General features: G+C 46.5%; 3 protein-coding genes across 10 annotated transcripts in view; 1 reads left to right on the plus strand and 2 right to left on the minus strand.

Annotated features, from left to right (window-relative positions):
• The window catches only part of CHDH (choline dehydrogenase), a 30,680-nt gene extending 29,441 nt beyond the window's left edge, over positions 1–1,239 (minus strand). For 3 of the 4 annotated variants that reach the window (XM_004464456.4, XM_012527535.4, XM_023590517.3), the window contains exon 1: positions 943–1,239. The gene's annotated coding sequence lies outside the window, so the exon portion shown is untranslated. Of the gene's footprint in view, positions 1–660; positions 767–942 lie in introns of those variants that run through there. The other variant, XM_058288229.1, reaches the window with a different exon arrangement.
• On the plus strand, positions 1–17,514 carry IL17RB (interleukin 17 receptor B). 4 transcript variants are annotated; one of them, XM_058288231.2, is made up of 11 exons: positions 1–371; positions 3,112–3,136; positions 3,878–4,018; positions 6,968–7,095; positions 7,542–7,668; positions 9,669–9,716; positions 11,243–11,376; positions 11,786–11,851; positions 13,062–13,161; positions 14,224–14,319; positions 15,512–17,514. In XM_058288231.2, the coding sequence occupies exons 1-11, from the start codon at positions 285–287 to the stop codon at positions 16,096–16,098; spliced, it is 1,539 nt and encodes a 512-aa protein (XP_058144214.1). In that variant the 5' UTR covers positions 1–284; the 3' UTR covers positions 16,099–17,514. The 4 variants fall into 4 exon arrangements, with proteins under 4 accessions (XP_058144214.1, XP_058144213.1, XP_071068196.1 ...); XM_058288230.2 differs by having other exon boundaries at positions 3–371; positions 11,243–11,385; XM_071212095.1 differs by lacking the exon at positions 1–371 and adding an exon at positions 521–615 and having other exon boundaries at positions 11,243–11,385.
• ACTR8 (actin related protein 8) overlaps positions 17,261–23,460 on the minus strand; it is a 20,616-nt gene continuing 14,416 nt past the window's right edge. For both annotated transcript variants that reach the window (XM_004464463.5, XM_004464464.5), the window contains exons 9-13: positions 23,219–23,314; positions 22,609–22,749; positions 21,256–21,520; positions 19,863–20,026; positions 17,261–19,036 (exon numbers count right to left, since the gene is read on the minus strand). In XM_004464463.5, the coding sequence (XP_004464520.1) occupies positions 18,893–19,036; positions 19,863–20,026; positions 21,256–21,520; positions 22,609–22,749; positions 23,219–23,314 (810 nt within the window). In that variant the 3' untranslated portion in view covers positions 17,261–18,892. The remainder of the gene's footprint in view (positions 19,037–19,862; positions 20,027–21,255; positions 21,521–22,608; positions 22,750–23,218; positions 23,315–23,460) is intronic.

A 23,460-nucleotide genomic window follows, 5' to 3' on the forward strand; every position in this document is an offset into this window, starting at 1 on the left:
AGCACCTCAAAGAGGTCCAGCAAGGCCTGGGCAATAAGCTCCCCTCCTCGGTCAGGGCCAGGCCCGGCGCTGGACAGCCGCCTGCCACCCTGCTGTGCCAGAGCCCCCAGCAGGCGCGGAGGCTGGGGACTGGGCGCCGTTCTGTGCGGCCAGAGCCGGCAGGTGGGCCAGCCCTGGCACACTGTGGGGCCTCGGCAAACACCGGCTGCTGGACTGGGTACAATCTCTACTGCTCCATCCACAAATCCCACACTCCTCCCTCCCTCCGTCTTCTCATCTATAGAATGGCGCCAGCCTGGCCTACAAGTCTCAGTGACCCTGAGTTGGTCAGCCCCAACCCTGCCGTGTGTAGACCGAGGGGCCTGAAGCAAGTGAGTTCCTGAGTCCCGCTGATCTTTTTCTTTTTTTAACCTTCCCCCAACCACTGTTTCTCACAGAGTGGTCCTGGGCCACCGCCCCCGGGGCCTGAACCTGCTAAGCAGGAATCTCTGAGGGCGGACCCAGAAATTTGCATTTTAGGCCGCACGGCGTGATCGTGGGCTTGGTGAAAATTGAAAACCCACAGCGCCTTCGGAGGGGCAAGCGTTAAGCAGCCAGACCTTGTTTTGTGGAAACGTACGTGTACCAGAAAAGCTGGCGGGGAGAGGGGGTTCCTGTTACCCCAATAACGTAGAACAACTTAGTTCCCGCGAAGAAGAACTCGGGAGGCCTCCGCGGCCCTCGTCCCACCCCTTCTGCTTCCGGGGTTCGGCCGTAGAGCAAAGTGCGGCCCCCGCCCCACAGTCCCGCCCGGGTCCCTCCGGCCGCCAAGTCCCCGGCCCCAAGGCCGCCGGGGCGCCCGGGCCGTGCGTGGCGGGGGCCGTGCGTGGCGGGGCCGGGGTGCGGGCAGCCCCGCTGCGGGGCGGGTCGGCCCGGGGTCGGGGCGCGTCCCCCGCTACTCACCCTGGGCAGCGCGGCCCGAGCGCCCGCAAGTCGGCGGCAGCGGAGGAGGAGGAGGAGGAGAGGAGGGGGGGGGGCGCGGCGGCCCCGCCGCACTTTAACCGGCGCCGCCCGCCTCCCGCGCGCTGTCCGCGGGCGGCGAGGGGGCTGCGGGCGGTTGGGACCGGGTCGGGCCCCGGGGCAGGGGCGGGGGGCGGGACGCGCACGAGGGCCCGAGGCGCGGGTGCAGACGGCGCCCCCCGCTCTGCTCGCACGTGTGCGCGGGGCCCGCTAGGCGCCGCGGCTGCCCGCGCTCTGCCCGCGAGGGGCCCCGGGCCCTGCACGCCCGGCCCTCGGCGCCCGGGGGAGGCAAGGGGCGCTTCGACGCTCCGCTCCGCGGGAGAGGGGGAGCGGGTGGGGGGGCCGGCTCCCTCCCCGGGCGGCGCGATGGGGGGCGGAGCCCGCAGGGGGCGGCCCGGGGCGCGCGATAAGAGCGCGGCGGGCGGCGGCCCCGCGTGGTGGCGGGCGGCGGTCCCGCGATGTCGCTCGCGCTGCTGAGCCTGGCCGCACTGTGCTGGGGCACCGCGTCCCCGGAGCCGGTAAGCTCCCGCCCCTTGCCCGCGTCCCGGTTCCTCAAGCCCAATGCTCCAGGCGTTCGTGGAGGCCAGTCTGGAGAAGGCAAGCCTGCACCCTCTGGGGATGCCTCAGCGGGCCTCAGACGCTCATAGCTTGGTCGGCCCCAGTGGGAACCTTGCAGACCTGGGACCAAATGCTCTCGATGCAGTCATTTTAACTCACCGAGCCTCCTTCAGTGTCCTCGTTGATAAAGTTAGCGGTAACTTCCAAGTCGCCAGGTGTCCTGAGGAACGACACAGCCTGCAATGCTGTGCTCAGAGCCTGGCGCATAGTAGGTGCTCAGTAGTGTTCCTGTTTAGAGCCTTGGGGTCTGCTCAGCTACTGGGGTGCAAGAACCGCCACCCCATTACCACCTGCCATGTTGTTTCATAAACTTCAGGCACGTTTCCTTTCTTCCCCAGTTCCTTGAAGGGTTGAGAGGATTTTCTGAGCAAAGACCAAAACCCTCACCCTCAAATAGCCATTAAAAATTATAGCCCTGCTCTGGTAGCATAAGAGCATGGCGGTTCCTTGTTGATGGCTGTGGGAAGACAAATCCTCAACACACCCCTGACGTCTTGAGCTGCTTTCCTTGCCAGTTGTCTCAGTTCTGAGGTCCCTATGGCCTTTTCCACCACAGGAAGAGTTTCTTCCCTTTGCTGTAAGGCCAAAACAATTTAAATTCTGTAAAGTTTAGAGCTATTGCTTTGTTTCTTGCTAAAACTTGTCTTATCAGTCCTTTGGCAAGAACTAGGCTCCTAGTTTGGCAGCTCATTTGTTTAAAACACTTTCTGATGATATCCCTTGGAGTTCATCTTTTTAAAAGGTGTTTGGAAATGTTGAGGCTGAAAAGGGTCAGATTCCAGAGCTGGCGGATTTATCAAAATGAGTCTTGTCACTGGTTGAGCTCTTTTTTTGTTTCTAAAACCAAAGACTAATTATTTTTTCTTATGAAAAGACATGAGCAGTTAACTCCAAAAGGTTTAATACAGGCTTTTCTTGGACACATTAGAGATACATAATTTTTTTTGAAGGCTCTTTTCGAAAAACATGACCACATGTGATTTTCTAAATCGCTAAGATGAGTCCTTTGTATTAGAAAAGGACTATTTTAAAGATCCTGGGGAAGGCCAATGGGCTGCATTTATAGCTTTCTTCTGTTCCTCTTGGCACAGCCAGTCAGGCCCTCAACCTGGGGGCACTTGGCGAATATTCCAGACTGCCCAGAAGCCCACAGTTAATACTAGAGTGTGGAGGGCCCTTCACGGTGGCCCAGAGTCAGCCCCTGCCTATGGCACAGGGTGGGGTGGAGGACCCCCTCAGGCCTTTAAGTGGGATGGTTGGGCAGGCCTGAGGGTCAAGGGTACTAACAGCGAATCCGGGCCTTCACAGTGTGTCTGCAGTGGGGCAGCTTAGTTTACCTCCACCTAGGATGTGGACCCTGCTCATCTTTTCTTTGAAAGTTTGTTACTTGTTTATACATTGAAGAAAAATGATCATGTTTTATCTAATTTGGCAAAAAAAGGCTTGTGGTTTGTTGGCATTCAACATGACGCTTGGTTTCTTTCTCCCTTGCAGACTATTCAGTGTGGCTCTGAAACCGGTAGGTACAATAGGAAAATGAATTTGGGGCTTTCCACTGAAAGCACAGTTGTACTTGTAGGATGGCTGAATCCAGGCAATAGGTCACTGGCAACCAGGCACCGAGTGCTTTGTTAGCTGGTGCAGATGAAACCTGTCTCTGGGAATACCCAGGTGATGCAGGTTGACTGGCCTTCTGGCCAGAGAGTGGGCCAGAGGTGGGCGGGAATCATCATGCAAGTTGGAAAGAGATGCCACACAGAGGGCGATCAGGTACTGGGGGAGGGAAATCACCCACGTTGGAGGCAAGAAGCAAAGGTTTTATAGAAGGCAGTGTCTCTGAGATGCAATGTTTGAAGAGTGAATGGATTTCTGCCCAAGAAATGTAGACAGGGGAGGGTGAGCTGGAGAAGTGGCATCAGCAAAGACTAGGCACTCGGTAGGTAGGGATCGTGTGGGCCAGCTGGCTGGAGTCCTGGGCTGAGGCATGGGGAAGGCGGGACCGACTCTAATCAACACGGCAGATCCGCTCAGTCCATACCCACGCATACATGCCCACACAAGCACACTGAGGTACTTCTCAGGTCAGCAGCCACTGTGGCCATCAATCAGCCAGTACCAAGACATGTTTGATGCGCCTTAGCAGAGAGAAGGAGGAGTGGTGCCTTGTGCACTGGCGATGGATCAGGGCAGTCACTTAGAGGAGGTGGCGTCAAGCCGGGCCTGAAAGGGAAGCTTCATGGGTGGTCTTGCCTTCTCCCAGGGCCATCTCCAGAGTGGATGGTCCAGCATGCCCTGACCCCAGGAGACCTACGGGACCTCCAAGTGAAGCCTATTAAAACTACCGTTGCGACAGAGGACTATTCAGTGTTGATGAACATAAGCTGGATACTCCGGGCAGATGGTAAGTTTGCATCAAAGATAATTCCTAAAGTGTTTATACTAAAGCAGAATATATGCAGACTCAATGACCCATTAATCCCACTCCTTGGCATACACCCAACAGAAATACGCACATACGTGCACCAAAAGCACATAGGAGAATGTTTATGGTGGTACTTCTCATGAGAGCCCCAACTTCCTGGAAAGCACTCTGACAGTAGAATGGAGTCCTTTATAGCAATGCAAATGCACAGTCCATAACTACACGCAACAGTATGGATGGATATCACAAACATAAGAAGCAAGACAAGAGCTCATGCACACATACCTACATACCTACCTACAGGTATACATGCATTTACCAAATGTGCAAAACCAGGAAAACCTAATCTAAGCAGTGAATGAAGTCAGGATGGTGGTTACTCCTGGGAATTGGGGGGTGACTGAAAGGAAGCACGAGGGGCCTCCTGGGATGGTTGGAATGCCCTGTATCTTGACCTGGGTATGGTTATGTGGCTATGAAAGTTCTTTGCTGGGTACATACTTTTCTGTATATATATTATAGTTCATGGAAGAAATAAAGAGCAAGGCTAGAGATGATTCCCCCAAGCCTAGGAAAAGCGGATGCTCAGGTGGCAGATTACTTGTCTACTTCCCAGATGTCATCATGAGTGTATTGGCATTTCCTAAAATTATGCACAAGGCACCTTGTGCTTCCTTTCGATGAGCCAGTCCTGGGATCCCAAAGCTCATATTTGTGGCTTTCATCTGCTAAAATTCAGGCATACAGAGATGAGTCCATTACAGTCTCTGCCCGTAGGGTTCTCAGAGGGGTGGGAGAGGCCCAGTGTCAGGGGAATCCCAGAAGGGAGCTGAGCTCCACCTGCAGGGTCAGGCAGCCAGGAGGACCAGGGGAGGGCCTTCAAGACCATTTCAAATGAGATGATGCATCAGGCATTTTGGCTCCATGCTTCCAGAGTGAGCTCTTGTGGTTGTGATCTGTGGTGTGTGAGTTAGGCATTGAAGGATTAAGACTGCGAGGTAGGAAATGGAGAGGAAGGGGTGTTCCAGGGAGAAGGATCAGCATCATAAAAGGACAGTCAACAGTGGCATGGTTTGTTGATGACACTCTTGAAGGTCTTTGCGGGTTCCCTGAGGTGAAGCTAGAGTCACCTTTGCAGGGGACCTGTAAAATTGAGGCTCATCCGGATGAGGAAAGACTTCAGCTTTGAAATATATATCCATGCTCTGCCGTTGATAGCTTTTATAAAGCTTAGGCAAAACTCCCCAAAACTCTCTGAGCCTGACTTTCCCTATCTATAAATGGGAGACAATAATAGTACCTCCCTATCTCCTTCAACTCAACAATAACCCAGTTAAAAACGGGCAAGAGACTTGAATAGACATTTCTCCAAAGATGACATTTCTCCGAGGCCAAAACGCATATGAAAAGATATTCAACATCATTAGCTATTAAGGAAATGCAAATCAAAACCATAGTGAGATAACCACTTTGCACCCACCAGAATGGCTACTATTTAAAAAATGGAAAATTACAGGTGTGGGAGAGGATCTGGAGAAAGGGAACACTCATTCATTGCTGGTGAGAATGTAAAATGGTGCAGCTGCTGTGGAAGACAGTTCTTCAGAGTTAAGTACAGAATTAACATTTGACCTGGCAATCCCCTTCTAGGTATATAGTCCAAAGATTTAGCAGGGACTCAAACAGATATTTGCACACCAATGTTCACAGCATCATTATTCACAATCACCAGAAGTGTCTATCAACCAACAAATGGATAAAAACAAATGTGGTATATACACAAAATGCAGTATTATTTAGCTGTGAAAAAGGGATGAAGTCCTGGGAAGCAGACTTGGCCCAGAGGTTAGGGCATCCACCTACTACATGGGAGGTCTGCAGTTCAAACTCCGGGCCTCCTTGACCCGTGTGGAACTGGCCCACATCAGTGCTGATGCACGCAAGGAGTGCCGTGCCACGCAGGGGTGCCCCTGCGTAGGGGAGCCCCACGCGCAAGGAGTGCACCCCGTAAGGAGAGCTGCCCAGCGCAAAAGAAAGTTCAGCCTGCCCAGGAATGGCACCGCACACACGGAGAGCTGACACAGCAAGATGATGCAACAAAAAGAAACACAGATTCCCATGCCGCTGACAACAACAGAAGTGGACAAAGAACTCACAGCAAATAGACACAGAACAGACAACTGCAGGGGGAAGGGAGGGAAATAAATAAATAAATCTTGAAAAAAAAACATGCAATAACATGAATGAACCTTGAAGGTACCATGTTGAGTGAAATAAACCAGACACAAAAGGACAAATACTGTATTATGTCAGCGATATGAAATAACTAGAAAAAGCAAATACATAGAGTGAGAATCTAGTATACAGGTTACCAGGGGCAGAGTGGAGATAGGGAATAGGGATTTAAGGCTTAAACAGAGTTTCTATTTGGGATGATGGAAAAGTTCTGGTAATTGATGGTGGTGATGGTAGCACAACACTATGAATGTCATTAACAGCACTGAATTGTATATCTGAATGTGACTAAAAAGGGAAATTTTTGGCTGTATATGTTTCTAAAATAATCTTTTTTAAAAATCATCCATAGACCTGCACAACACTGTGAACCCTTAGTAAAACCATGGAGTGTAGCTAATAGTAATTATGAAATTATGAAAATGTGCTTTCACCAATTGTAACTCATGTGCCATACCAATGCAAGATGTTAATAATAAGGTGGTATATGGGAATCCTGTATGTTATGCATGATTGTTCTGTAAAGCCACAACTTCTCTAATAAGTAAAATAATAATAAAAGTAATTATAATTGTGTCTACCTTTTATGGTTACTGTGAATATAAACTGCAGTGAGGATGTAAAGTGTCTTGCATCAAATCTACCACCTAGTAAATGCTAATTAAATGGCCTCTCTCTTGTCTGTCTCCACAGCCAGCATCCGCTGGTTGAAGGCCACCAAGATCTGCGTGACAGGCCAAAGCAATTTCCAGTCCTACAGTTGTGTGAGGTGCAATTACACAGATGCCTTCCAGAGTCAGACCAGACCCTCCGGTGGAAAAGTGAGCACTGTCAGCCACTTAGCTGGTTGTTTGAAAGCCAGCCCCTTTGTCTGGGGAGCATAGCTGATGTCCTGCACAAACAGGCAGGGGAGCAGCTCTGGTACATATGGAGTAGGATGCCTGGGTTCAGATCCCATTTTTGCCATTTCTTTGCTGTGTGCCTTAGGCAAGCCAGCATCTCTGGGCCTCAGTTTCCCCATCAGCATGGTGAGGGGAATTGAACTTATATTATATACTGTCGCTAAAATTTTGCACTTTTCTGATTCTGTGAGTTTCACTTGCAAATTGGTTAGGCTCCATTCCCTAAGTAGTCATTGGCCAGAGATGTAAGTTTCAGCAGCAAGATAAGGAAAGAGACCCTAAGTGAAAAGGGCAACAGTCAGAGGCGCTGCTTCTGCACTGTGCAGTATTTTAGAAAGTCGGGGGTTCCCTACTTTGCCTTTCAGTGGACGTTCTCCTACATCGGCTTTGCTGTAGAGCTGAACACCCTGTATCTCATCGGGGCCCATAACATCCCTCCTGCGAATATGAATGAAGATGGCCCTTCCCTGTCTGTGAATTTCACCTCACCAGGTAAACTTCCTCACTCTTCTGTTATTCTCTGTCTTGCTGGGACACTTGCTTCGTGGGTAGGAACTGAGAGCCCAGGGAACCCTGGACCAGGCTTTTGGCCTTGCTGAGTCCCGGTTCCTCCGTCTGTAATAGGACACAGTAGAAGCCACAGCTCGCTCACAGAGCAGAGGTGAGGAGTGAATCAAGAGGGGTATAGGGAAAAGCCCATTTTTGTTCCTTTCTGCCGGCTCCTGTGCCATCTCATTTAAGGTTGGGAGAACCCATTGTATAGATGAAGACATTGGGAGGGTGACTGACTTGTCCTGGGTTACTCGCATAGTAAAGGGGAAGCTGGCATTCAAATGCAAGTCCTTTTTTTTTTTTCAAAAGATTTATTCTTTATTTATTTATTTCCCCTTCCCAGCCTTCCCCCACCCCCCACCCCAGTTGTCTGCTCTCTGTGTCCATTCGCTGTGTGTTCTTCTTTGTCCACTTCTGTTGTTGTCAGCGGCATGGGTATCTGTGTTTCTTTTTGTTGTGTCATCTTGTTGTGTCAGGTCTCCGTGTGTGCGGCACCATTCCTGGGCAGGCTGCACTTTCTTTCACGCTGGGCGGCTCTCCTTACAGGGCGCACTCCTTGCGCGTGGGGCTCCCCTACGCGGGGGACACCCCTGCGTTGCAAGGCACTCCTTCTGTGTATCAGCACTGCGCATGGGCCAGCTCCACACGGGTCGAGGAGGCCCGGGGCTTGAACCGCCGACTCCCCATGTGGTAGACGGACGCCCTAACCACTGGGCCAAGTCCACTTCCCTAGTGCAGTACTTTTTAACCTGCCCTCTGACACAGGATCAGTTCCCTATCTCACCTGCAGTGCCCCTCAGGGCACCAGCAGTCCCCTCCCCACCCTGATCTGGGCTGGGTCACCTGCTCTGTTCCCCAGTTTTTCTCGTCTATCTCGGGTGAAGAGTCAAAGCCAAGTGGGGCATTGTCCAATTCATTATTTTTCTTTGAGATTATGGTCCACACAATTTGCTAAATGGTAGTTTCCATCTTTCTTCATTTTTATTAAAATAAGCATTTTGTTTTGGTATAATTTTATATTTACAGAAAAATTGCAAAGATAATACAAAGAGTCCCCATATACCTCTCACCCAGACCCCCTGTTGTTAGCATCTTACATCGCCATCTACATCTGTCAACACTAGGAACCCACCTAGCATGTTACTGTTGAGTGAACGCCGGTCTTCATTGGACTGCACCTGCTTTTCAATTAATGTCCCCTCTCTGTTCCTGGATCCAGTCCCAGGAACCACAGTGCATTTTGTTGTTGTGTCTCCTTAGTCTCCTCTGATCTGTGACCATTTTTAAGTCCCACCTTGGTTTTCCTGACCTTGAGGGACTGCCCAGGCATCCCGTACAGTGTCGCCCCATCTGGGTTTGTCTCTTGCTTTGGGTGGGGTTTGGGGCTTTTGGTGAGAATACAGCCTAGGGGGCATGTCTGTATCATCATGTCATACCTGGGGCATATGATACCTGCTTGGCCTTCCTGGTGAGAAGGTAGTGTCTGCCAATTTTTTGCTAAAGTTACTATGTTTCTCTTTCCCAACTCTATTCTTTGGAAACAAGTAGTTACTAAGTCTTCTTCACTCTGGGGTGAATTGGGCCAGACTTTGAATTAATCTCCACCTCCTGGAGGGGGAGTATTTACACGTCCTACCAAACCTCATTTTTAAAGGATGGCTGGCTCTCTTCAGTCTCCTCAGTCTTGTCTTGGAGATTGTAAATACTGTTTCAATAAAGGTTGTATTTAAATTAGACTCTGGCCATCGCTTCATGGGCAGATACCCTGTTTAACAGTAAAATATTGGTGTCCCATTTCAATGTGCTGTCTTAACTCACATCTGGAATGATTTGCCAATTCATATATGTGTGTGTGTGTATATATATATATGTCGGCCATGTATGGGGTGGGTCAGAGGTCTCTTCTTCTGAAATGCAAACATTTTAATTCAAATTTCCAGGCTGCCTAGACCACGTAATGAAATACAAAAAAAAGTGCATCCAGGCAGGTAAGTAAATACAGTATTTGCTTTTGTTCTAAAAAGAACATTGTGACTTGAGCCAGGACAGCTCAAGCCATCTTTTTACTGAGGTCTAGAGTGGGGGGCGGGGGTAGGGAGTAGGGAAAGGGGAGAGGGGAGGGGGAAAATGTGGGGGGGGGGGGCGTTCTTTATCCAAGTTGCTCAGGGAATGAAGGTGGGAGAAGTACCTGGGCACCGGGCTCCCCCTCCAGTGCTCCTCTCCGAATTAGGCAGCTGCTACTAAAGGAGGCTTAAGTAGTAGGAACAAAGGTCGCATAAAACCATACCTCCCCCCTGGGCTGAACTAACATATTAGCCCAAACTTCCCTTACATGGACGCCAGTTAAGGACCCTTCCTGCTGGCTAGGAAGCTTCCAGCCCTTCCGCTGCTCAGGCACCAGCACCACGCCCCGCCCCGCCCCCCCGCCCCCCACGTTTGGGCCAGCAGATTTCCCAGGTGGGAGCACTGGCTGGAGGTGATGACCTGGACACACGGCACAGCCTGTCCTCAGAGGGCTTCACCTCCCCTGTGCAGACGTTTAGAGCCCGACCGTCCTCCTGGAGGGTTTGAGTAAGTCCCTCAGGATAATCAGTCCTAAGTGAGTCCAATTTCCAAGGACTTATAAAAACTTCTGGGTGATCCTGTCTTAGAAGGCTGAGAAGTCTAGTGGTGTCTGGGGGGAGTGAGTCCCAATATTTTAGGCAAATGCACCCCCACCCCAGAAGGCTTCCCCTTGTACCCCATCAGAGCTGCACCCTGCGTCCTCCTTGTGGGCAGACCTGGAGCATCGTGCTTCCTCTCGCCCCCGACCAGGATGGGTCGGTAGGAGTGTGCAGGACGCTGGGGGTGACGAGATCTGAGGGCCTCGGGTCAGTCCTAGACCTGAACTCAAGACGGCTGAGCCAGGGGCGGAAGCAGCTCCTAGGTGGGGAAAATCATTCATGCTATTCTCTCTCCTGTTCCTGGAAATTAACTTAGTCCTTATTTGCAAGTCCATGGATGAAACAACTGACTCTCTCGCTGGCAGAGTCGACCTCTGAGGGTATCCTCTAAGCTGCGTGGCACCTCCTTGTTTCTTCCTGTCCAGTTGGGCTGGTGGAAGGGTCTGATCACTGAAGCTCATGGGACCCAGCATGTTCTAGTAGTTGGAGTCCTGATCTAGCCTGTGGTTCCTCCTCCCCAGCCTGGGAAGGAGAAAACAGTGACCCCAGCCAGCCCTTACCTCAAAACAGACATTGAGCCCAGAAGTGAGGAGTAGAACATTATCTGTGCCTCCCACCACCCTCAATCCAGGGAGGCTATTTTAGCAAAGGAGTGACTTGGGGGGCCCCCAAACCTTGGGCAGCAGGTCCTTTGGCGATGGTGGGAGCAGTGGTAAGTGCGCTCAGTTATAGTCCCGGGATGCTCTTAGATGCCTGCCTGGGTATTTTTGGCTCATTTTTATAAAGGCCTTTGGGGATTTAAATGAGGGAAGTTAACCACTTCATCCATGAGGTTCTGTTTTGACTCATAGGAAGTCTGTGGGATCCAAACATCACTGCTTGTAAGAAGAATGAGAAGACTGTAGAAGTGAATTTTACAACCAGTCCCTTAGGAAGCAGATACATGGCGCTCGTCCAGAACGGCACGGTCATTGGGTTTGCTAAGGTGTTGGAGGTACTCAGCTCCTTGTTCCCTTAACATCAGTCACCCCTGTCCCCGGCTTCCGGCTTTCCTTACCTTGTTGGAGAAAAACATGGATTCCCTGAGCAGGCCCAGGGGAATTCCAATCTCCCTCATCTACAGGGATGAGAGAACACAGGACTAACTGTACATGCTTCAAATGTGCTGGGCTACTTTAATTTGAAAGATGAAAATAAGTTCCATTGGGCATCCTTGGAAATGTCACTGTGAATTTAACCCCACCAGAGGTCAAAGTTTCAGAATGTGAAATGAATCCTTATTCACACATAATCTAACTAAAATGACAAGTGGGTTTGTGAAGAGTGGCTTCTTGGGCATTGGCTGTCTCATAATGGCTCATAATTCTTGGCTTTGTCTCACTTATCTGCTCCAGAATAAACTAACTCGAACTTCTGTGGTGATTCCAGTGACTGGGGAAAGTGAAGGTGCTGTGGTACAGGTAAAGTTCAGTGAGCTTCTCTGGGGATGGGAGGAACACTGGAAGATGACTCCACCTTTAAAAAAAATGTGTTGTGGTAATGTATTTTCCATCAAATCTCCGTTTTAGCCATTTAAGTATGCAATTCAGTGGCATTAATTACATTTAAAATCTTGTGCCACCATCATCCATTTTTCGTCACCCAGAATGGAAACTCTACCCGTTAAAGCCAGGACTCCTTATTTCCCCTGCCCCCAGCCCCTTGTAAGCTCTAATCATGTTCTGTCCCTGTGAACTTGCTTATTCTACATCGTTTGTTGCTTTTATGGGCCCTTTAAATTCGGAGTAGAGGCGCTCCCTCCCCGGATTCTGCCTTCAGTCCTGCATCCATGTCGCTAGGGGACAGTAATGACCACGTCAAGAAGCGGAGCTTGCGGTCTTGGTGCCTTTTGCCTTGTCACTGGCTGCTGATTGTCCAAAGTGCTTTGACTTCCATTTTCTGTCACAGTGATTCTGAGATAGGAGTACTGTTTTATTTCCCCAAGCCTGTTTTAACTGCAAAATGAGCTAACAAAGGACTTGCAGTCATGTCTGGGCTCCAGACCTCTGTATGAACTTTGAAGAGCAGTGGTGTCCTCTCAAGGCCTCAGTGCCCTTAGCTGGACAATAGGAAGTGGCCTAATAGGTGCTCTCAGGTGTCTGTCAATTCTGCGTTTCTGATCTGGGGACATGGGAGGGTCCTCCTGGGACACAGCCACACCCTAGATGGTGAGGAGCCTTTTTCATTTCCTGGAACTGAAGGTGGTGCCCAGTCAGCTATTACAACTGCACCCTTTTCCAGGGAACCACAGCCTGCCCTAGTCCCAGGAGACTTGCATTGTAAAGCGCTGATGTAAGGTAGCTCGACTGCAGGTTTTTTTTTGTTTTAGAGGCACGCTTTGCTTGTGTATCAGGATGTGACCTAAGCCTCTTAGATAAGGACAGATGAGAACATGTACAAGGTTTAGGCTTGCATCAGGAATCTCAGAAAGTATTTCAGTCACGGTTTCCTGGTTTGGATTTTACAGCTTTGTTACAGGAATGTGACCAAGGGAAAAAATGTCCTATTACAATGCTAGAGGTGGGGTTGAAACCATAAAGAAAGGGAAGAGAAGTTTGGGTGGAAGTAGGAATAATTGTCGAATTTTCACTCAGAAAGTATAAATTTTCTGAGCCTCTCATTTTTCCTTAGTTGACTCCCTATTTCCATACCTGTGGCAACGACTGCATCCGACGCAAAGGAACTGTTATGCTTTGCCCACCAACAGGTGGCCCTGTCCCTCTGGATAATAGTAAGTACCCAGACATTCAAAGGAGATAATCAAAGAGGCTTGGGACGTGAAGGGCCCGCCTGTCACCAACCCCATTCAGACGGCGTTGTGCAGGTGGGACTGGGGGAGAGAGTCCCCGCTGTGTGTGCTGAACTGGGGTGCAGGGGAAAATGTCACTGCTGTCCCAGAGAGCCTATCATCAGAAAAAATTACATAAAATCACTCACAGTCCTTTACAAAGCAGGATATACACAAGGAAAAAAAAACATTGCAAAAAAAATAAGTGCAGAACACATGTCCAAAGTGTCACAAAGATCTACTGAAAACAGTCAATGGCATAGAAGGCCTGGGTTTATAAATTTAAATTTGATTCTCTTATCAGCCTCAGTGGCCCGGGCCTAGCTGTAACTGTCATACAGCCAACATTTGGATAACAAATTAGGAACACTGGCAACAAAAGACATGCCTCGCTGGTGCCTGAGAGCATATGTCCTGGAAAATGTCTCTCTGGACTTAAGAGATGTTTCAGTTAGTCTTTCACTACAGATGGACAAGTGCAATGTTTCCACAACTAGCCAGGGTGGGGTCAAAGTAGGCAGGGGTTATTCTTAGAATCTCCAACTGAAGCCACCCCAGCGCCTAACAACCTGCTTGTGGGTTTGCAAGCTTTCCTGGTCTTTGACACTCCTCTGAGGGGTGGCAATGTCAGTCCAACAAAACAACCTTTAAAACGCCAACTCTGTAGGATGTAGGTAATCACACCCTGAATGATACTAATTCGTCAAAGAACAAAACTGAATGTAACCACAGTGAAAATGCCCGTGTGTGTGTGGAGTAAGAAGTCAAGGTGATTTTAGAGACTGTTCTTAGCCTCCTGGGTCCCACATCCCATCTGAGAATCCCAGGAAAGCCCTGACCACTACAGAAAAGCACACCCATCCCCAGGCCTCCTAGTGACCTGCTGGCCCTTGGTCTTAAAGGGACCTAACCTCTACAAAATTAAATATAGAGTGCAAATATAAGTTTGCGAACACAGGACGCATTTGTTTGTTTTGCTGAAAGCAGATAAGCTTTCTTTTCCAGACAGCGGCGTGCTTGGAGGCTGGCTGCCTCTCCTCCTCCCAGCTCTGGCGGCCACGTCGGTGCTAGCAGTTGGGATCTTTCTGTTGTGGAGGCACGGTAAGGGTTAGAATTCAACTATTTAGAGAAACCTTAGTGAAGAAATAATACAATGAGTTTGTTAAAGGAGATTCCTTCAGCTGCAGTCACATTTTGGCATTTTCCAGAGTTAGACTGCATATAAAGCCTTAGAGTGTCCTGAAAAGACTGATGTGATAACGGCTTAATCACTTCTGCCAAGTACACCAAATCTGAGCAGGGATCAGGACTTCCACACCTGTTTTATTTTACCATTGAGACATGTAACAACATGGCATAAAACTGGTAATGACAAGTTACCTTTTACCTGTAATAGGTTCTCTATGCTAGCTCCTAATTTCAAAAATAGTTCTTCCAAGGTGTAAGGACAGTAATTTGGATTCATATACTCTATAAACTTCTTGCCAACTCAAAATCTCTAAATATTTGAATACAGAAATTGAAGTACTTCCATAGATACATAGTTAGTGGTAGGTAGGTCTGTTAAAAAAACCTCTGCTTCTTTTCCATGTATAAAAGAAAATATGAATGCACCCTTTGTGTCATTTGTGATGTTGTAGACAGAACATTAACCCAGTGTCCTAAGCTAAGAAAGCCATTACCTCAGGCATACTTACATTTAAAGAATACTGTTTGACCTGCAGTAGAGTAGTTTCATACATAGTTTCTGTTTTATAATACAGTATAGAACAAAATTTCACAGTTAAGGTGCAGGGGTTCAAGTGGGTCACTCTTTAACTTAATGCAACTATAAAGAAACGCTACCACCTGCAGGTAGACGACAGCACAACTACCAAGTTGGCTGAACTCAAAACATGACATGAAGTGCAGTGCAGAGATCAAAATGTTCCTGTTTATATAGAGAACTAAAAATACTAAAGTTACAACAGCCCACCTAAAACAAAGTACCTTAAACCTAAACAGTTTCTATGAGTTTATCTGAAAATTTATGGCTTGATTGAGGCCAATTTTGTGAAAAGGAGTTAGAAAACCCATTTTTTAAAACATCTTTAAGGTTTAGGCCTCAGTAGTTCAAGGTGATGTGTTCAAAAGGAGCATCAGAGGTATTATCCTCCCTACCTGGCAGTGACGAGGTCCTTGAGGCTTAGCCAGTGGTCTCTACTGAGGGACCGTTCATCAGCACTAGTTTACACTACAGTGCAAGCCTGATGTTTGCTGTTCACAGATAACAAGTGCTCTTCTCTCCCCACAGAAAGGATCAAGATGCCTTCCTTCTCTACTACCACACTACTGCCCCCCGTTAAGGTTCTTGTGGTTTACCCACCTGAAATATGTTTCCACCACACAGTTTGTTACTTCACTGAATTCCTTCACAACCGTTGCAGAAGCGAGGTCATCCTTGAAAAGTGGCAGAAAAAGAAAATAGCCGAGATGGGCTTAGTGCAGTGGCTTACCACTCAGAAGAAAGCAGCAGACAAAGTCATCTTCCTTCTGTCCAATTATGTCGGCACCGTGTGTGATGGTGCCTGTGGCAAGAGCCAGGATGGCTCTGACGAGAACTCCCAAGACCTGTTCCCCCTTGCATTTAACCTCTTCTGCAGTGATCTAAGAAGTCAGACTCATCTGCACAAGTACATGGTGGTCTATTTTAGAAAGGCTGATACCAAAGACAATTACAGTGCTCTCAATGTCTGCCCCAAGTTCCACCTCATGAAGGATGCCGCTGCTTTCTGCAAAGAACTTCACATCAAGCAACATGTGTCAGCAGGTAAGAGGTCACAGCCTGAGACAACTGCTGGCACTGCTCATGGCCCACCCACGAGAAGCAAGAAACTGTGACACTGCCTTACTCCACCCATTCCCCCATTCCAGGGGGAAAAAAGCATTTGTGATGACATTCCTGAAATTTACTGTACAGGCTTCTTGTAGGGAAGATTATGTATATATCTGCTCTAACAGTAAGAATATCAAAGATTCTAAACAGACTACATAGGCCTTAGTCTCAATTTAAAATTAAAGGCCAATAAAACTTTTGTTACAAATATTACTAACTACTGTAGCGTTAAGAACTGAAACTAAATTTATAAAAACTAAATTTTATACTTAAAAACCAAGAATAACCGTAATAGAAAACCACAATAAAGGATCTTCCAGCCAAATGTCCAGTCTTGAATAGTCCATGTATTGCATTATAGGCAGAATTGTGTAGCTTTGTAATGTAATATATTAAGCTATGTAAGGTTGAGTTTAATGAGTATACAATGTCAGAAGCCCTTGCTACTTCACTCAATAGCTTGCTAGGCAAAACAAAAAACAAAAAAACCTCTGTTACATGCAAAAATCTTTACTTCTAAGACAATAAAAGTAGGAACCCACAGGCTGAACCCACCATTACAGACCAGAGGACCCGGTATCTATGTAACCCTAGCATTATTTGGTAGTTACCTAGGACATTTCCCTACCCAGACTAGATTTCATGGCCCCACTCTTGTACAGGTGCCTTTAACGTGAACACCAAAACGCACTACCTGCAGACCTGAGGTCTACTTGCACCAGCAGAGGTCACTGTCAGGTATCGCAGGGCTATTTCTCTGCTATTACCTAATTTGTCATGTTTAAAAAAACAATTCATAAGCTAAAAGTTAGCCCTCTTGTGTCTTTTTATATGTGACTTATACTGATTTACTTAAGTGAAAAAAAAAAAAAACTGCCATAGAGTTACAGAACACATAAAAGATTTGGGGTTTTAGGTGTTCCAACTTTTAATTTTTCTAAAAGTATATTTCTTAGTGTAGAGGTCATGAAAATGTATTTCTTTATATTAGTTTACATATTTTCCTACGAATGCTTGTCTCTCACACAGTACAATATTGACTCTGCTGAGGAAGGTGGATCAGTTTCAGATGGAAAATGTATATATTTGCAGGTTATCCTTAAGGGCCATGTTTGTTTTGTTTTTTTAAGGACAAAAAAACACAAAATAAAGCTTCACAAGCAGATATTTAGTAAAGGCTGAGGTAATGTGTTTAATGTGGTAAAGCTCACTTGTTATTATCAGTTTTCATGGTGCTGTAAGTGCTGGTAATACAAGGTCGACAGAGCTTATGTAAAAACTTGGAATGAAAACCAACTTCACTGAATCAACATTTACCAGTTATAAGAGCAATGTGTTATGTACAAAACTACTATAAGTAAAAAGACATTCTACTTTTGCGTATAAATAGCCAATACTAAAGTGTGTTGAAACAAACAAAATCAATGTTGTACGAGTTTATTTTGCTAAGAAATACAAAAAAATAAAATAAAAGAACATGCAATTTTTAAATTGAAGGCACATATCCCAAATGGTATTAGCAACTTGAAATTATTTTGGTGGACTCTTCTTGGTTCCTCACCTACTGAGGAGACAGAGCATTCCAATTCCTGTGAAATGCTTTAGTACCAGCATTTTCCCTTCTAAGGTTCTGACCATCTTTCTTTCTACGTTCCATTCTCACCTCCATTTCTTCTCCGACCCTGTTTTTGTGGTTCCCAGTCTTCTTCACCTCCTGGAAGCAAGCGCCTTTCGCACAGCGAATGTGGTAGACATCAGGCATTCCCCTGCTCCCGCCAGCTGACCTCACTGACTGGCTCCTGTCTCAGGACAAAACACTCTCCTCTTGCCAGGGGCTCAGAAGGCCTCACAAGGCCTGGACCTGGGGTGATTCTGCTTCAGACTGCTCACAGGTTCAAGTCAACTGGTTGTACTGAACACAAGGGACTCTCAAAGCTTTCACTTGGTTCTTCACGTCAAGGAAAATTTGGGGTTTAATGATTTTGTCAGTAGTAATTAAAAGCATACTTAACTGTTTACAACACAATTTAACAACTGTAAATTATACTAAATCATTTCTGTTTGGCTTTAGAAAGGAAAGATTTTCCACTCCGCTTTCGCTCTGCTTTGGTCAAATAATAATTGTTTTCTTTCCCCAAGCCCACCCTAGAGCAGGTCAGGTGACGAAAGCCAACCAGCCTACCCTTAAGTCTTTGCTTTGGGAAATCTAGACCTGAATGGACCCCCATCTTTTTTATCCTCCAATAGAAAATAAAAGGGGAAAAAAAAGCCAGGAGAGGAAATATTTTTTCCCTTTTAGAATTCCAAGAGGATACGAGTCATGTTATATATGCACACAACCCCAATGATCTTAGAATTTAACTCTGCTCTACGAGGCAAGGGGGAAAATGGAAAGGAACCAGATGGTTCTTTTCATGATTAAAGCACACAAACCACACACCATTTGTGGTTGCAAGACGCCTGCCTGGTGGTACTTAAAAGCCAACTTAAATGAAGGGCTTCCCTGTGTGAGAACCATTCAACAGTAACATTTCACAGCATGGACAGTTTATGAGATCCTGAGAAATGGACAGGAGAATTTACAGCTGAAGAAAAAGTTTATATTTATTCTCAAACGTCCTGACTACCAAAGCAGTTTATAATCTCAAACCAATGTCATGTCCTCAATGTAAGTTGAAATTCATTTATTTTCCATGAAACTTAAGCATCTAGGTCAATAAATTAAAATACATATCTTCTATAAGACTCTTACACAAGGCTTGTTTTTTGGTCTTTAACAGTGACTTTTTCCTTCCAGTCTCACCAGACAAAAGCAGCTCGCTCTCGTAGCATGCGGACACCAAAGCGCTGCCATTCTCGCTGATAAATCCACAGTTCCTGTGTTGTATCTAAGCAAGCCAACACTGCCCCTCCTTTCCATGCAATCAGTCGGGGATCCATGTCCTAGAGAGTGATAAGGATATTTCAGCATAAGTAGATGATTCAGGATATATACTTCAACTTCACTTGAATTTGGGGAATAGAAAAAGCCAAAACTGCTGAGTCAATATCCAGTAAGCCAGATTTTCAGGCTGCATTAAAGATTGCAGGACCCATGAAACTGCAGACATCTTTGTGTACTGACTGCCAAGAGAACTTTTTATTACTGTAGCTGCTGCTTTTGACCAGTTTTCAGGTCCTAGAGCCAGGAACATATGTAAGAAAACAACTTATTTGGATGTTTGAGTAAAACAGATATATCTCCACAATTATTTCCTCAGTGTGAAAATTAAATAGACACATTGTCTAGGAACTGTTCGTGAAATTTAATAAAATATAATCTGTTTCTCAATTCCTAGGTTTAAGTATCTTTTATCATAAAGATCATTCAAGCCAAAGAGGTCCTTAAAGGTCATCTGGTCCAGGGACCAGCAGTTGACCCTTAATAGGAGAGAGAGAAAAATGGAGCTGTTCTGACCAGACAGGGAATGAGACCAGCCAGGGTTCTCTTTGCCCCACCTGGTCCTTTTAGAAAGGGGGATGTCAGTAATGGGAGTTTGGAGCACAAAATTGGACTAGACCCAGGAATTCAGTCTCCTAGTCCAGAGTTCCCGCCATCATATCTGTGACCCATTGAAAGCAATTTTCTCACTTGACCCAAGCCCTTAAAAACTTCCCAGACATAAGCCCTTGCTTCCCAGGATTTCCTCTGCTACATATATAATAATTATAAAGCAGCAATGGTGACCTTATTTGTACACAGTCCAACTTGCACCATGAAGCAACACACCTTAGGCCGTGTTATCACGTCCACGTTTTCAATAATTCGCCTGAATGAAGGTGGCATTTTGTTGAGAATTCTGTGCTGCAGAAATTCCTGAGCTTTATGAAACATCAAACCACCTCCCACCACGAGGATGGAGCTGTACATCTTCTTTTTGGTATCATCGGATGCTGAAAAGATAGTGATATTCTTTGCACAATTTTCTGTCATATGCACCACCCTAGTCCAAGCCACCATCATCTCTCACTAGGACAATTACAACAGCCTTCTCAATCTCAAGGATCCAACCCACCTCAATGCAAAAGACAAATGACCATGCTATGACCCCCACTCCCAACTATGCCCATTACCCCTGCTCTTACCTAAGACTATAACCTTGAAGGGGGCCTACCAACTCCAACTTAGCAGTCCCACTTCTGCAGCTTCCTCTTCAGTCCTGCTCCCCTCAGCTCTCTGTACCCAGCCACACCAGCCTCTACGCAGGCTTCACTCCTTCCCACGATACTGCCCTTCACAGGCAGCTGCTTCTACCCGGGGCACTACTCCCACCTGTGAGTAGCTAACCCCATTCACCCCTTAGATTTCTCTCCTCCTCAAGGAAGGCTTCCCCCTCTCCCACTGTCCACATCTCCCCCCAGTAGTAAAACTCCCTTATTAAATCTCTCAATTAGAAGCTCTCAGCCAGTATTCTTTAGTTCTACTTTGTAGCACCTGCCATAGTTGTATTTCCACATTTATTTTTATGATTATTTGCCTTATTTTGGTCTCTTCCATTAGATTATATGCTCAACAAGGCCAGAAACCCGTTTTTTTCTCTTATGACCATATTTCCAACACCTGGAAACACAAGCAAAGTAGGTCCTCAACAGTCTTTGAGGGAAATGGATGTGGCTCAACCAACTAGGCTCCTGGCTACAATATAGGAGGTCCCGGGTTCGATGCCCAGGGCCTCCTGGTGAGCCCAAGTGTCAGCCCATGCAGGGAATATCACCCTGCACATGAGTGCCACCCTGCATGGGAATGCCGTCCTGCACAAAAAAGCCACCCTGCTCGGGAGTGCTGGCCAACGCAGAGAGCTAGCACAGCAAGATGACACAGCACGAGACACAGAGGAGAGAAAATAAGAAGACACAGCAGAACAGGGAGCAGAGGTGGTGCAAGAGAGTAATCGTCTCTCTCCCACTCCAGAAGTTCCCAGGATGGGTTCCTGGAGCCGCCTAATGAGAATACAAGCAGACACAGAAGAGCATACAGCAAATGGACAGAGAACAGACAATTGGGGGGGGGCGTTTAAAATAAAATAAAAAAGTCTTTGAATGACTATGCTACACTGTGCAAACAAACTCTAGCCTGAACCAGTTCATTCAATTTCTACCTCTGGTCCCTGACAAGCGCTTACAACAACAGTCGATGCTGTGAAGGACGGCTTTATCCAGGCCCAGGGCTTTCCCTTCAAACAGCGAGATGGCAGTCTTCCTGGACATCAGTGCTGTGAGGGCCTCCTCGGAATCATTGCCAGCCATCAGGCAGTCTCCCTGGGAGGATCCCAGGTCCACCTCCTGGGAATGAAGTCTTTCTGGAAGATCAGAAGACGGGCCACGGAGATCCCCTTCAAATCCAATGGGTTTGGATGCAGACTTTCGGTCAGCAGTAGCTTTTGCAGACTATAAATCAAAAGGACAATCAAGTAGATGGCATGACTACAACACTGTTGATGTTCTCTAGCTAGATCGCACCCCTCCTACCCCACTACCACACAAGTCTAAAAAACAAAACCCTGCTACTGTGATGCAGGCAGGAGGCATCCACCACAGTAAATAATAACCACCCAGCACCCACCCCCAGACAACTCGGGAATGAAGGTGGCATACAGAAGATGAGCACCTTTGGACAATTCCAAAGCAGTCACTGGCAGGAAGGGTAAAGTCTCAGAACCTGGCTAGCACTGATTGGACTTTAAAATTGGAATATCAATGTAGGACTTCCCCCACCTTCAGCTGCATTTTTATGTGGACTATTTTGGTGGGATTCATGGATCAGTAGCTATTATGGAATCTCCATGTACAAACCTTATCAAAATCACCTCATGCTTACCTCTGGGACAGGAATAAACACTAGAAAAAGTTTATAGATACCTTCTACTTTTTTCATAAGCTGCTGACATTTCATCAGCTGATAAGAGCTTTAATTTGTGCCCCTGTATTGAATATCCTATTATTGGGATCAACTTTGAACAAAAAAATTCAATTTAGCTCTTTGCCTATGCTTTCACTTTACATGCTTTCACAGGATAACCTTTAAAATAGGTAAAATTCTTATTGAAAATAGTTATTATTGAGTGAATATTCAAAAGCAGATCATGCAAGTAAATAATATACATCAAAAAGAGAGGTTCTTCATTAAATTAACTTTTTTCCCCCTCAGGAGGTACTGGAGATCAAACCACAGACTCATACATGGGAAGCAGGTCCTCAACCACTTGAGCTACATTCACTTCCCTAGATTAACTTTTAAAAGTGTGGACAGAAAAATGGATTAATGTCTGCTGAACAATAAATCTACTATCCAGATTTATAAATTTAAATTTATCAAATTTAAAATCCTGACTTCGTTTCATCTACAGCTCTAAAAACAGCATCAGTGTTAATATGCTGTAAGATTGCCAGGACTTCAGTGGTCAAGGACTATAGTGGTCCATTAATTGTAGACAAACTGCTCCTGCAGGGCACACGTCCCCTCCCACACCGCACACCTGTTCCTGCTTGCTCTGAGTGGCCAGCAGGTAATGCTCATCATGAGGATCCTCGGGATCACCCTGGGATCTGTGCTGCAAAGTTGTCATTTTCTGTCCAACAATTCCAAAAGTTGCTGGGTAAAACAAAGCCATTGGAGCCTGTGCAAGGAAGGAAAAGAGCACTTAATAAAGGATACTGCCTCCTATAATAATTGATTCACAAAATTTTGTTCTTCCAAAAACAAAACTGGCAGATCAGATGCTATAAGATTGGCCCAGTGCCTGCTGGGCCAGAAGGAAGACTCACTCATCACTGAAATGAATAGCTGATATGACCCCACACTGAGAGAAATCTCAAAGTAATGTAACATAAGTGCCTAGTGATCTACTTTACAGTTTTCAAAAAAGAACAGTGCCCCCTCTCTAAATAACTAATCACATAGTGACTAATTAAAAAGTTCTGTTCTAACGGGTACTGTGTCAGTGGCTTAAATGTTGGATTAGTGAATAATCTCCCACCATCTGACATCCTGACCTCATGAGGTTTCCAGCAAGTACATATTCTCTCCATTTTATTCAACCCGGATGGCTTTCCTTACATTCATGGAAATACACAGCCACATGTTACCTGGAGTTTCTCATCTCCTAATCGAAACTGGTAAAGTAGAGCTGGGGAATCTGGATGTCGAATCTGGAATTCATGGTCCTGAAGCCCAGAAATGTCCTGATTCCAGGAAAAGATGCAATCAGGGAATCAGTAAAAGTGCATGTAAACTCTTTACAACACACTTAAGCTTCTCCACTATCTAAATATAACCTATGGAAAAGTGCCTTACAACTTTCTACCACTTTCACAGTAACTTAATACAA

Source organism: Dasypus novemcinctus, chromosome 26, assembly GCF_030445035.2.
Source record: "Dasypus novemcinctus isolate mDasNov1 chromosome 26, mDasNov1.1.hap2, whole genome shotgun sequence".
Taxonomy (NCBI): Eukaryota; Metazoa; Chordata; class Mammalia; order Cingulata; family Dasypodidae; genus Dasypus; species Dasypus novemcinctus.

Bases quoted from the DNA above. Each gene is read 5' to 3' on its own strand.
- IL17RB (XM_058288230.2), top strand. From the start codon at position 285: ATGGCGCCAGCCTGGCCTACAAGTCTCAGTGACCCTGAGTTGGTCAGC. The intron at 7,096-7,541 runs GTGAGCACTGTC...TTTGCCTTTCAG, and splicing joins CCAGACCCTCCGGTGGAAAA to TGGACGTTCTCCTACATCGG. The intron at 7,669-9,668 runs GTAAACTTCCTC...TCAAATTTCCAG, and splicing joins TGTGAATTTCACCTCACCAG to GCTGCCTAGACCACGTAATG.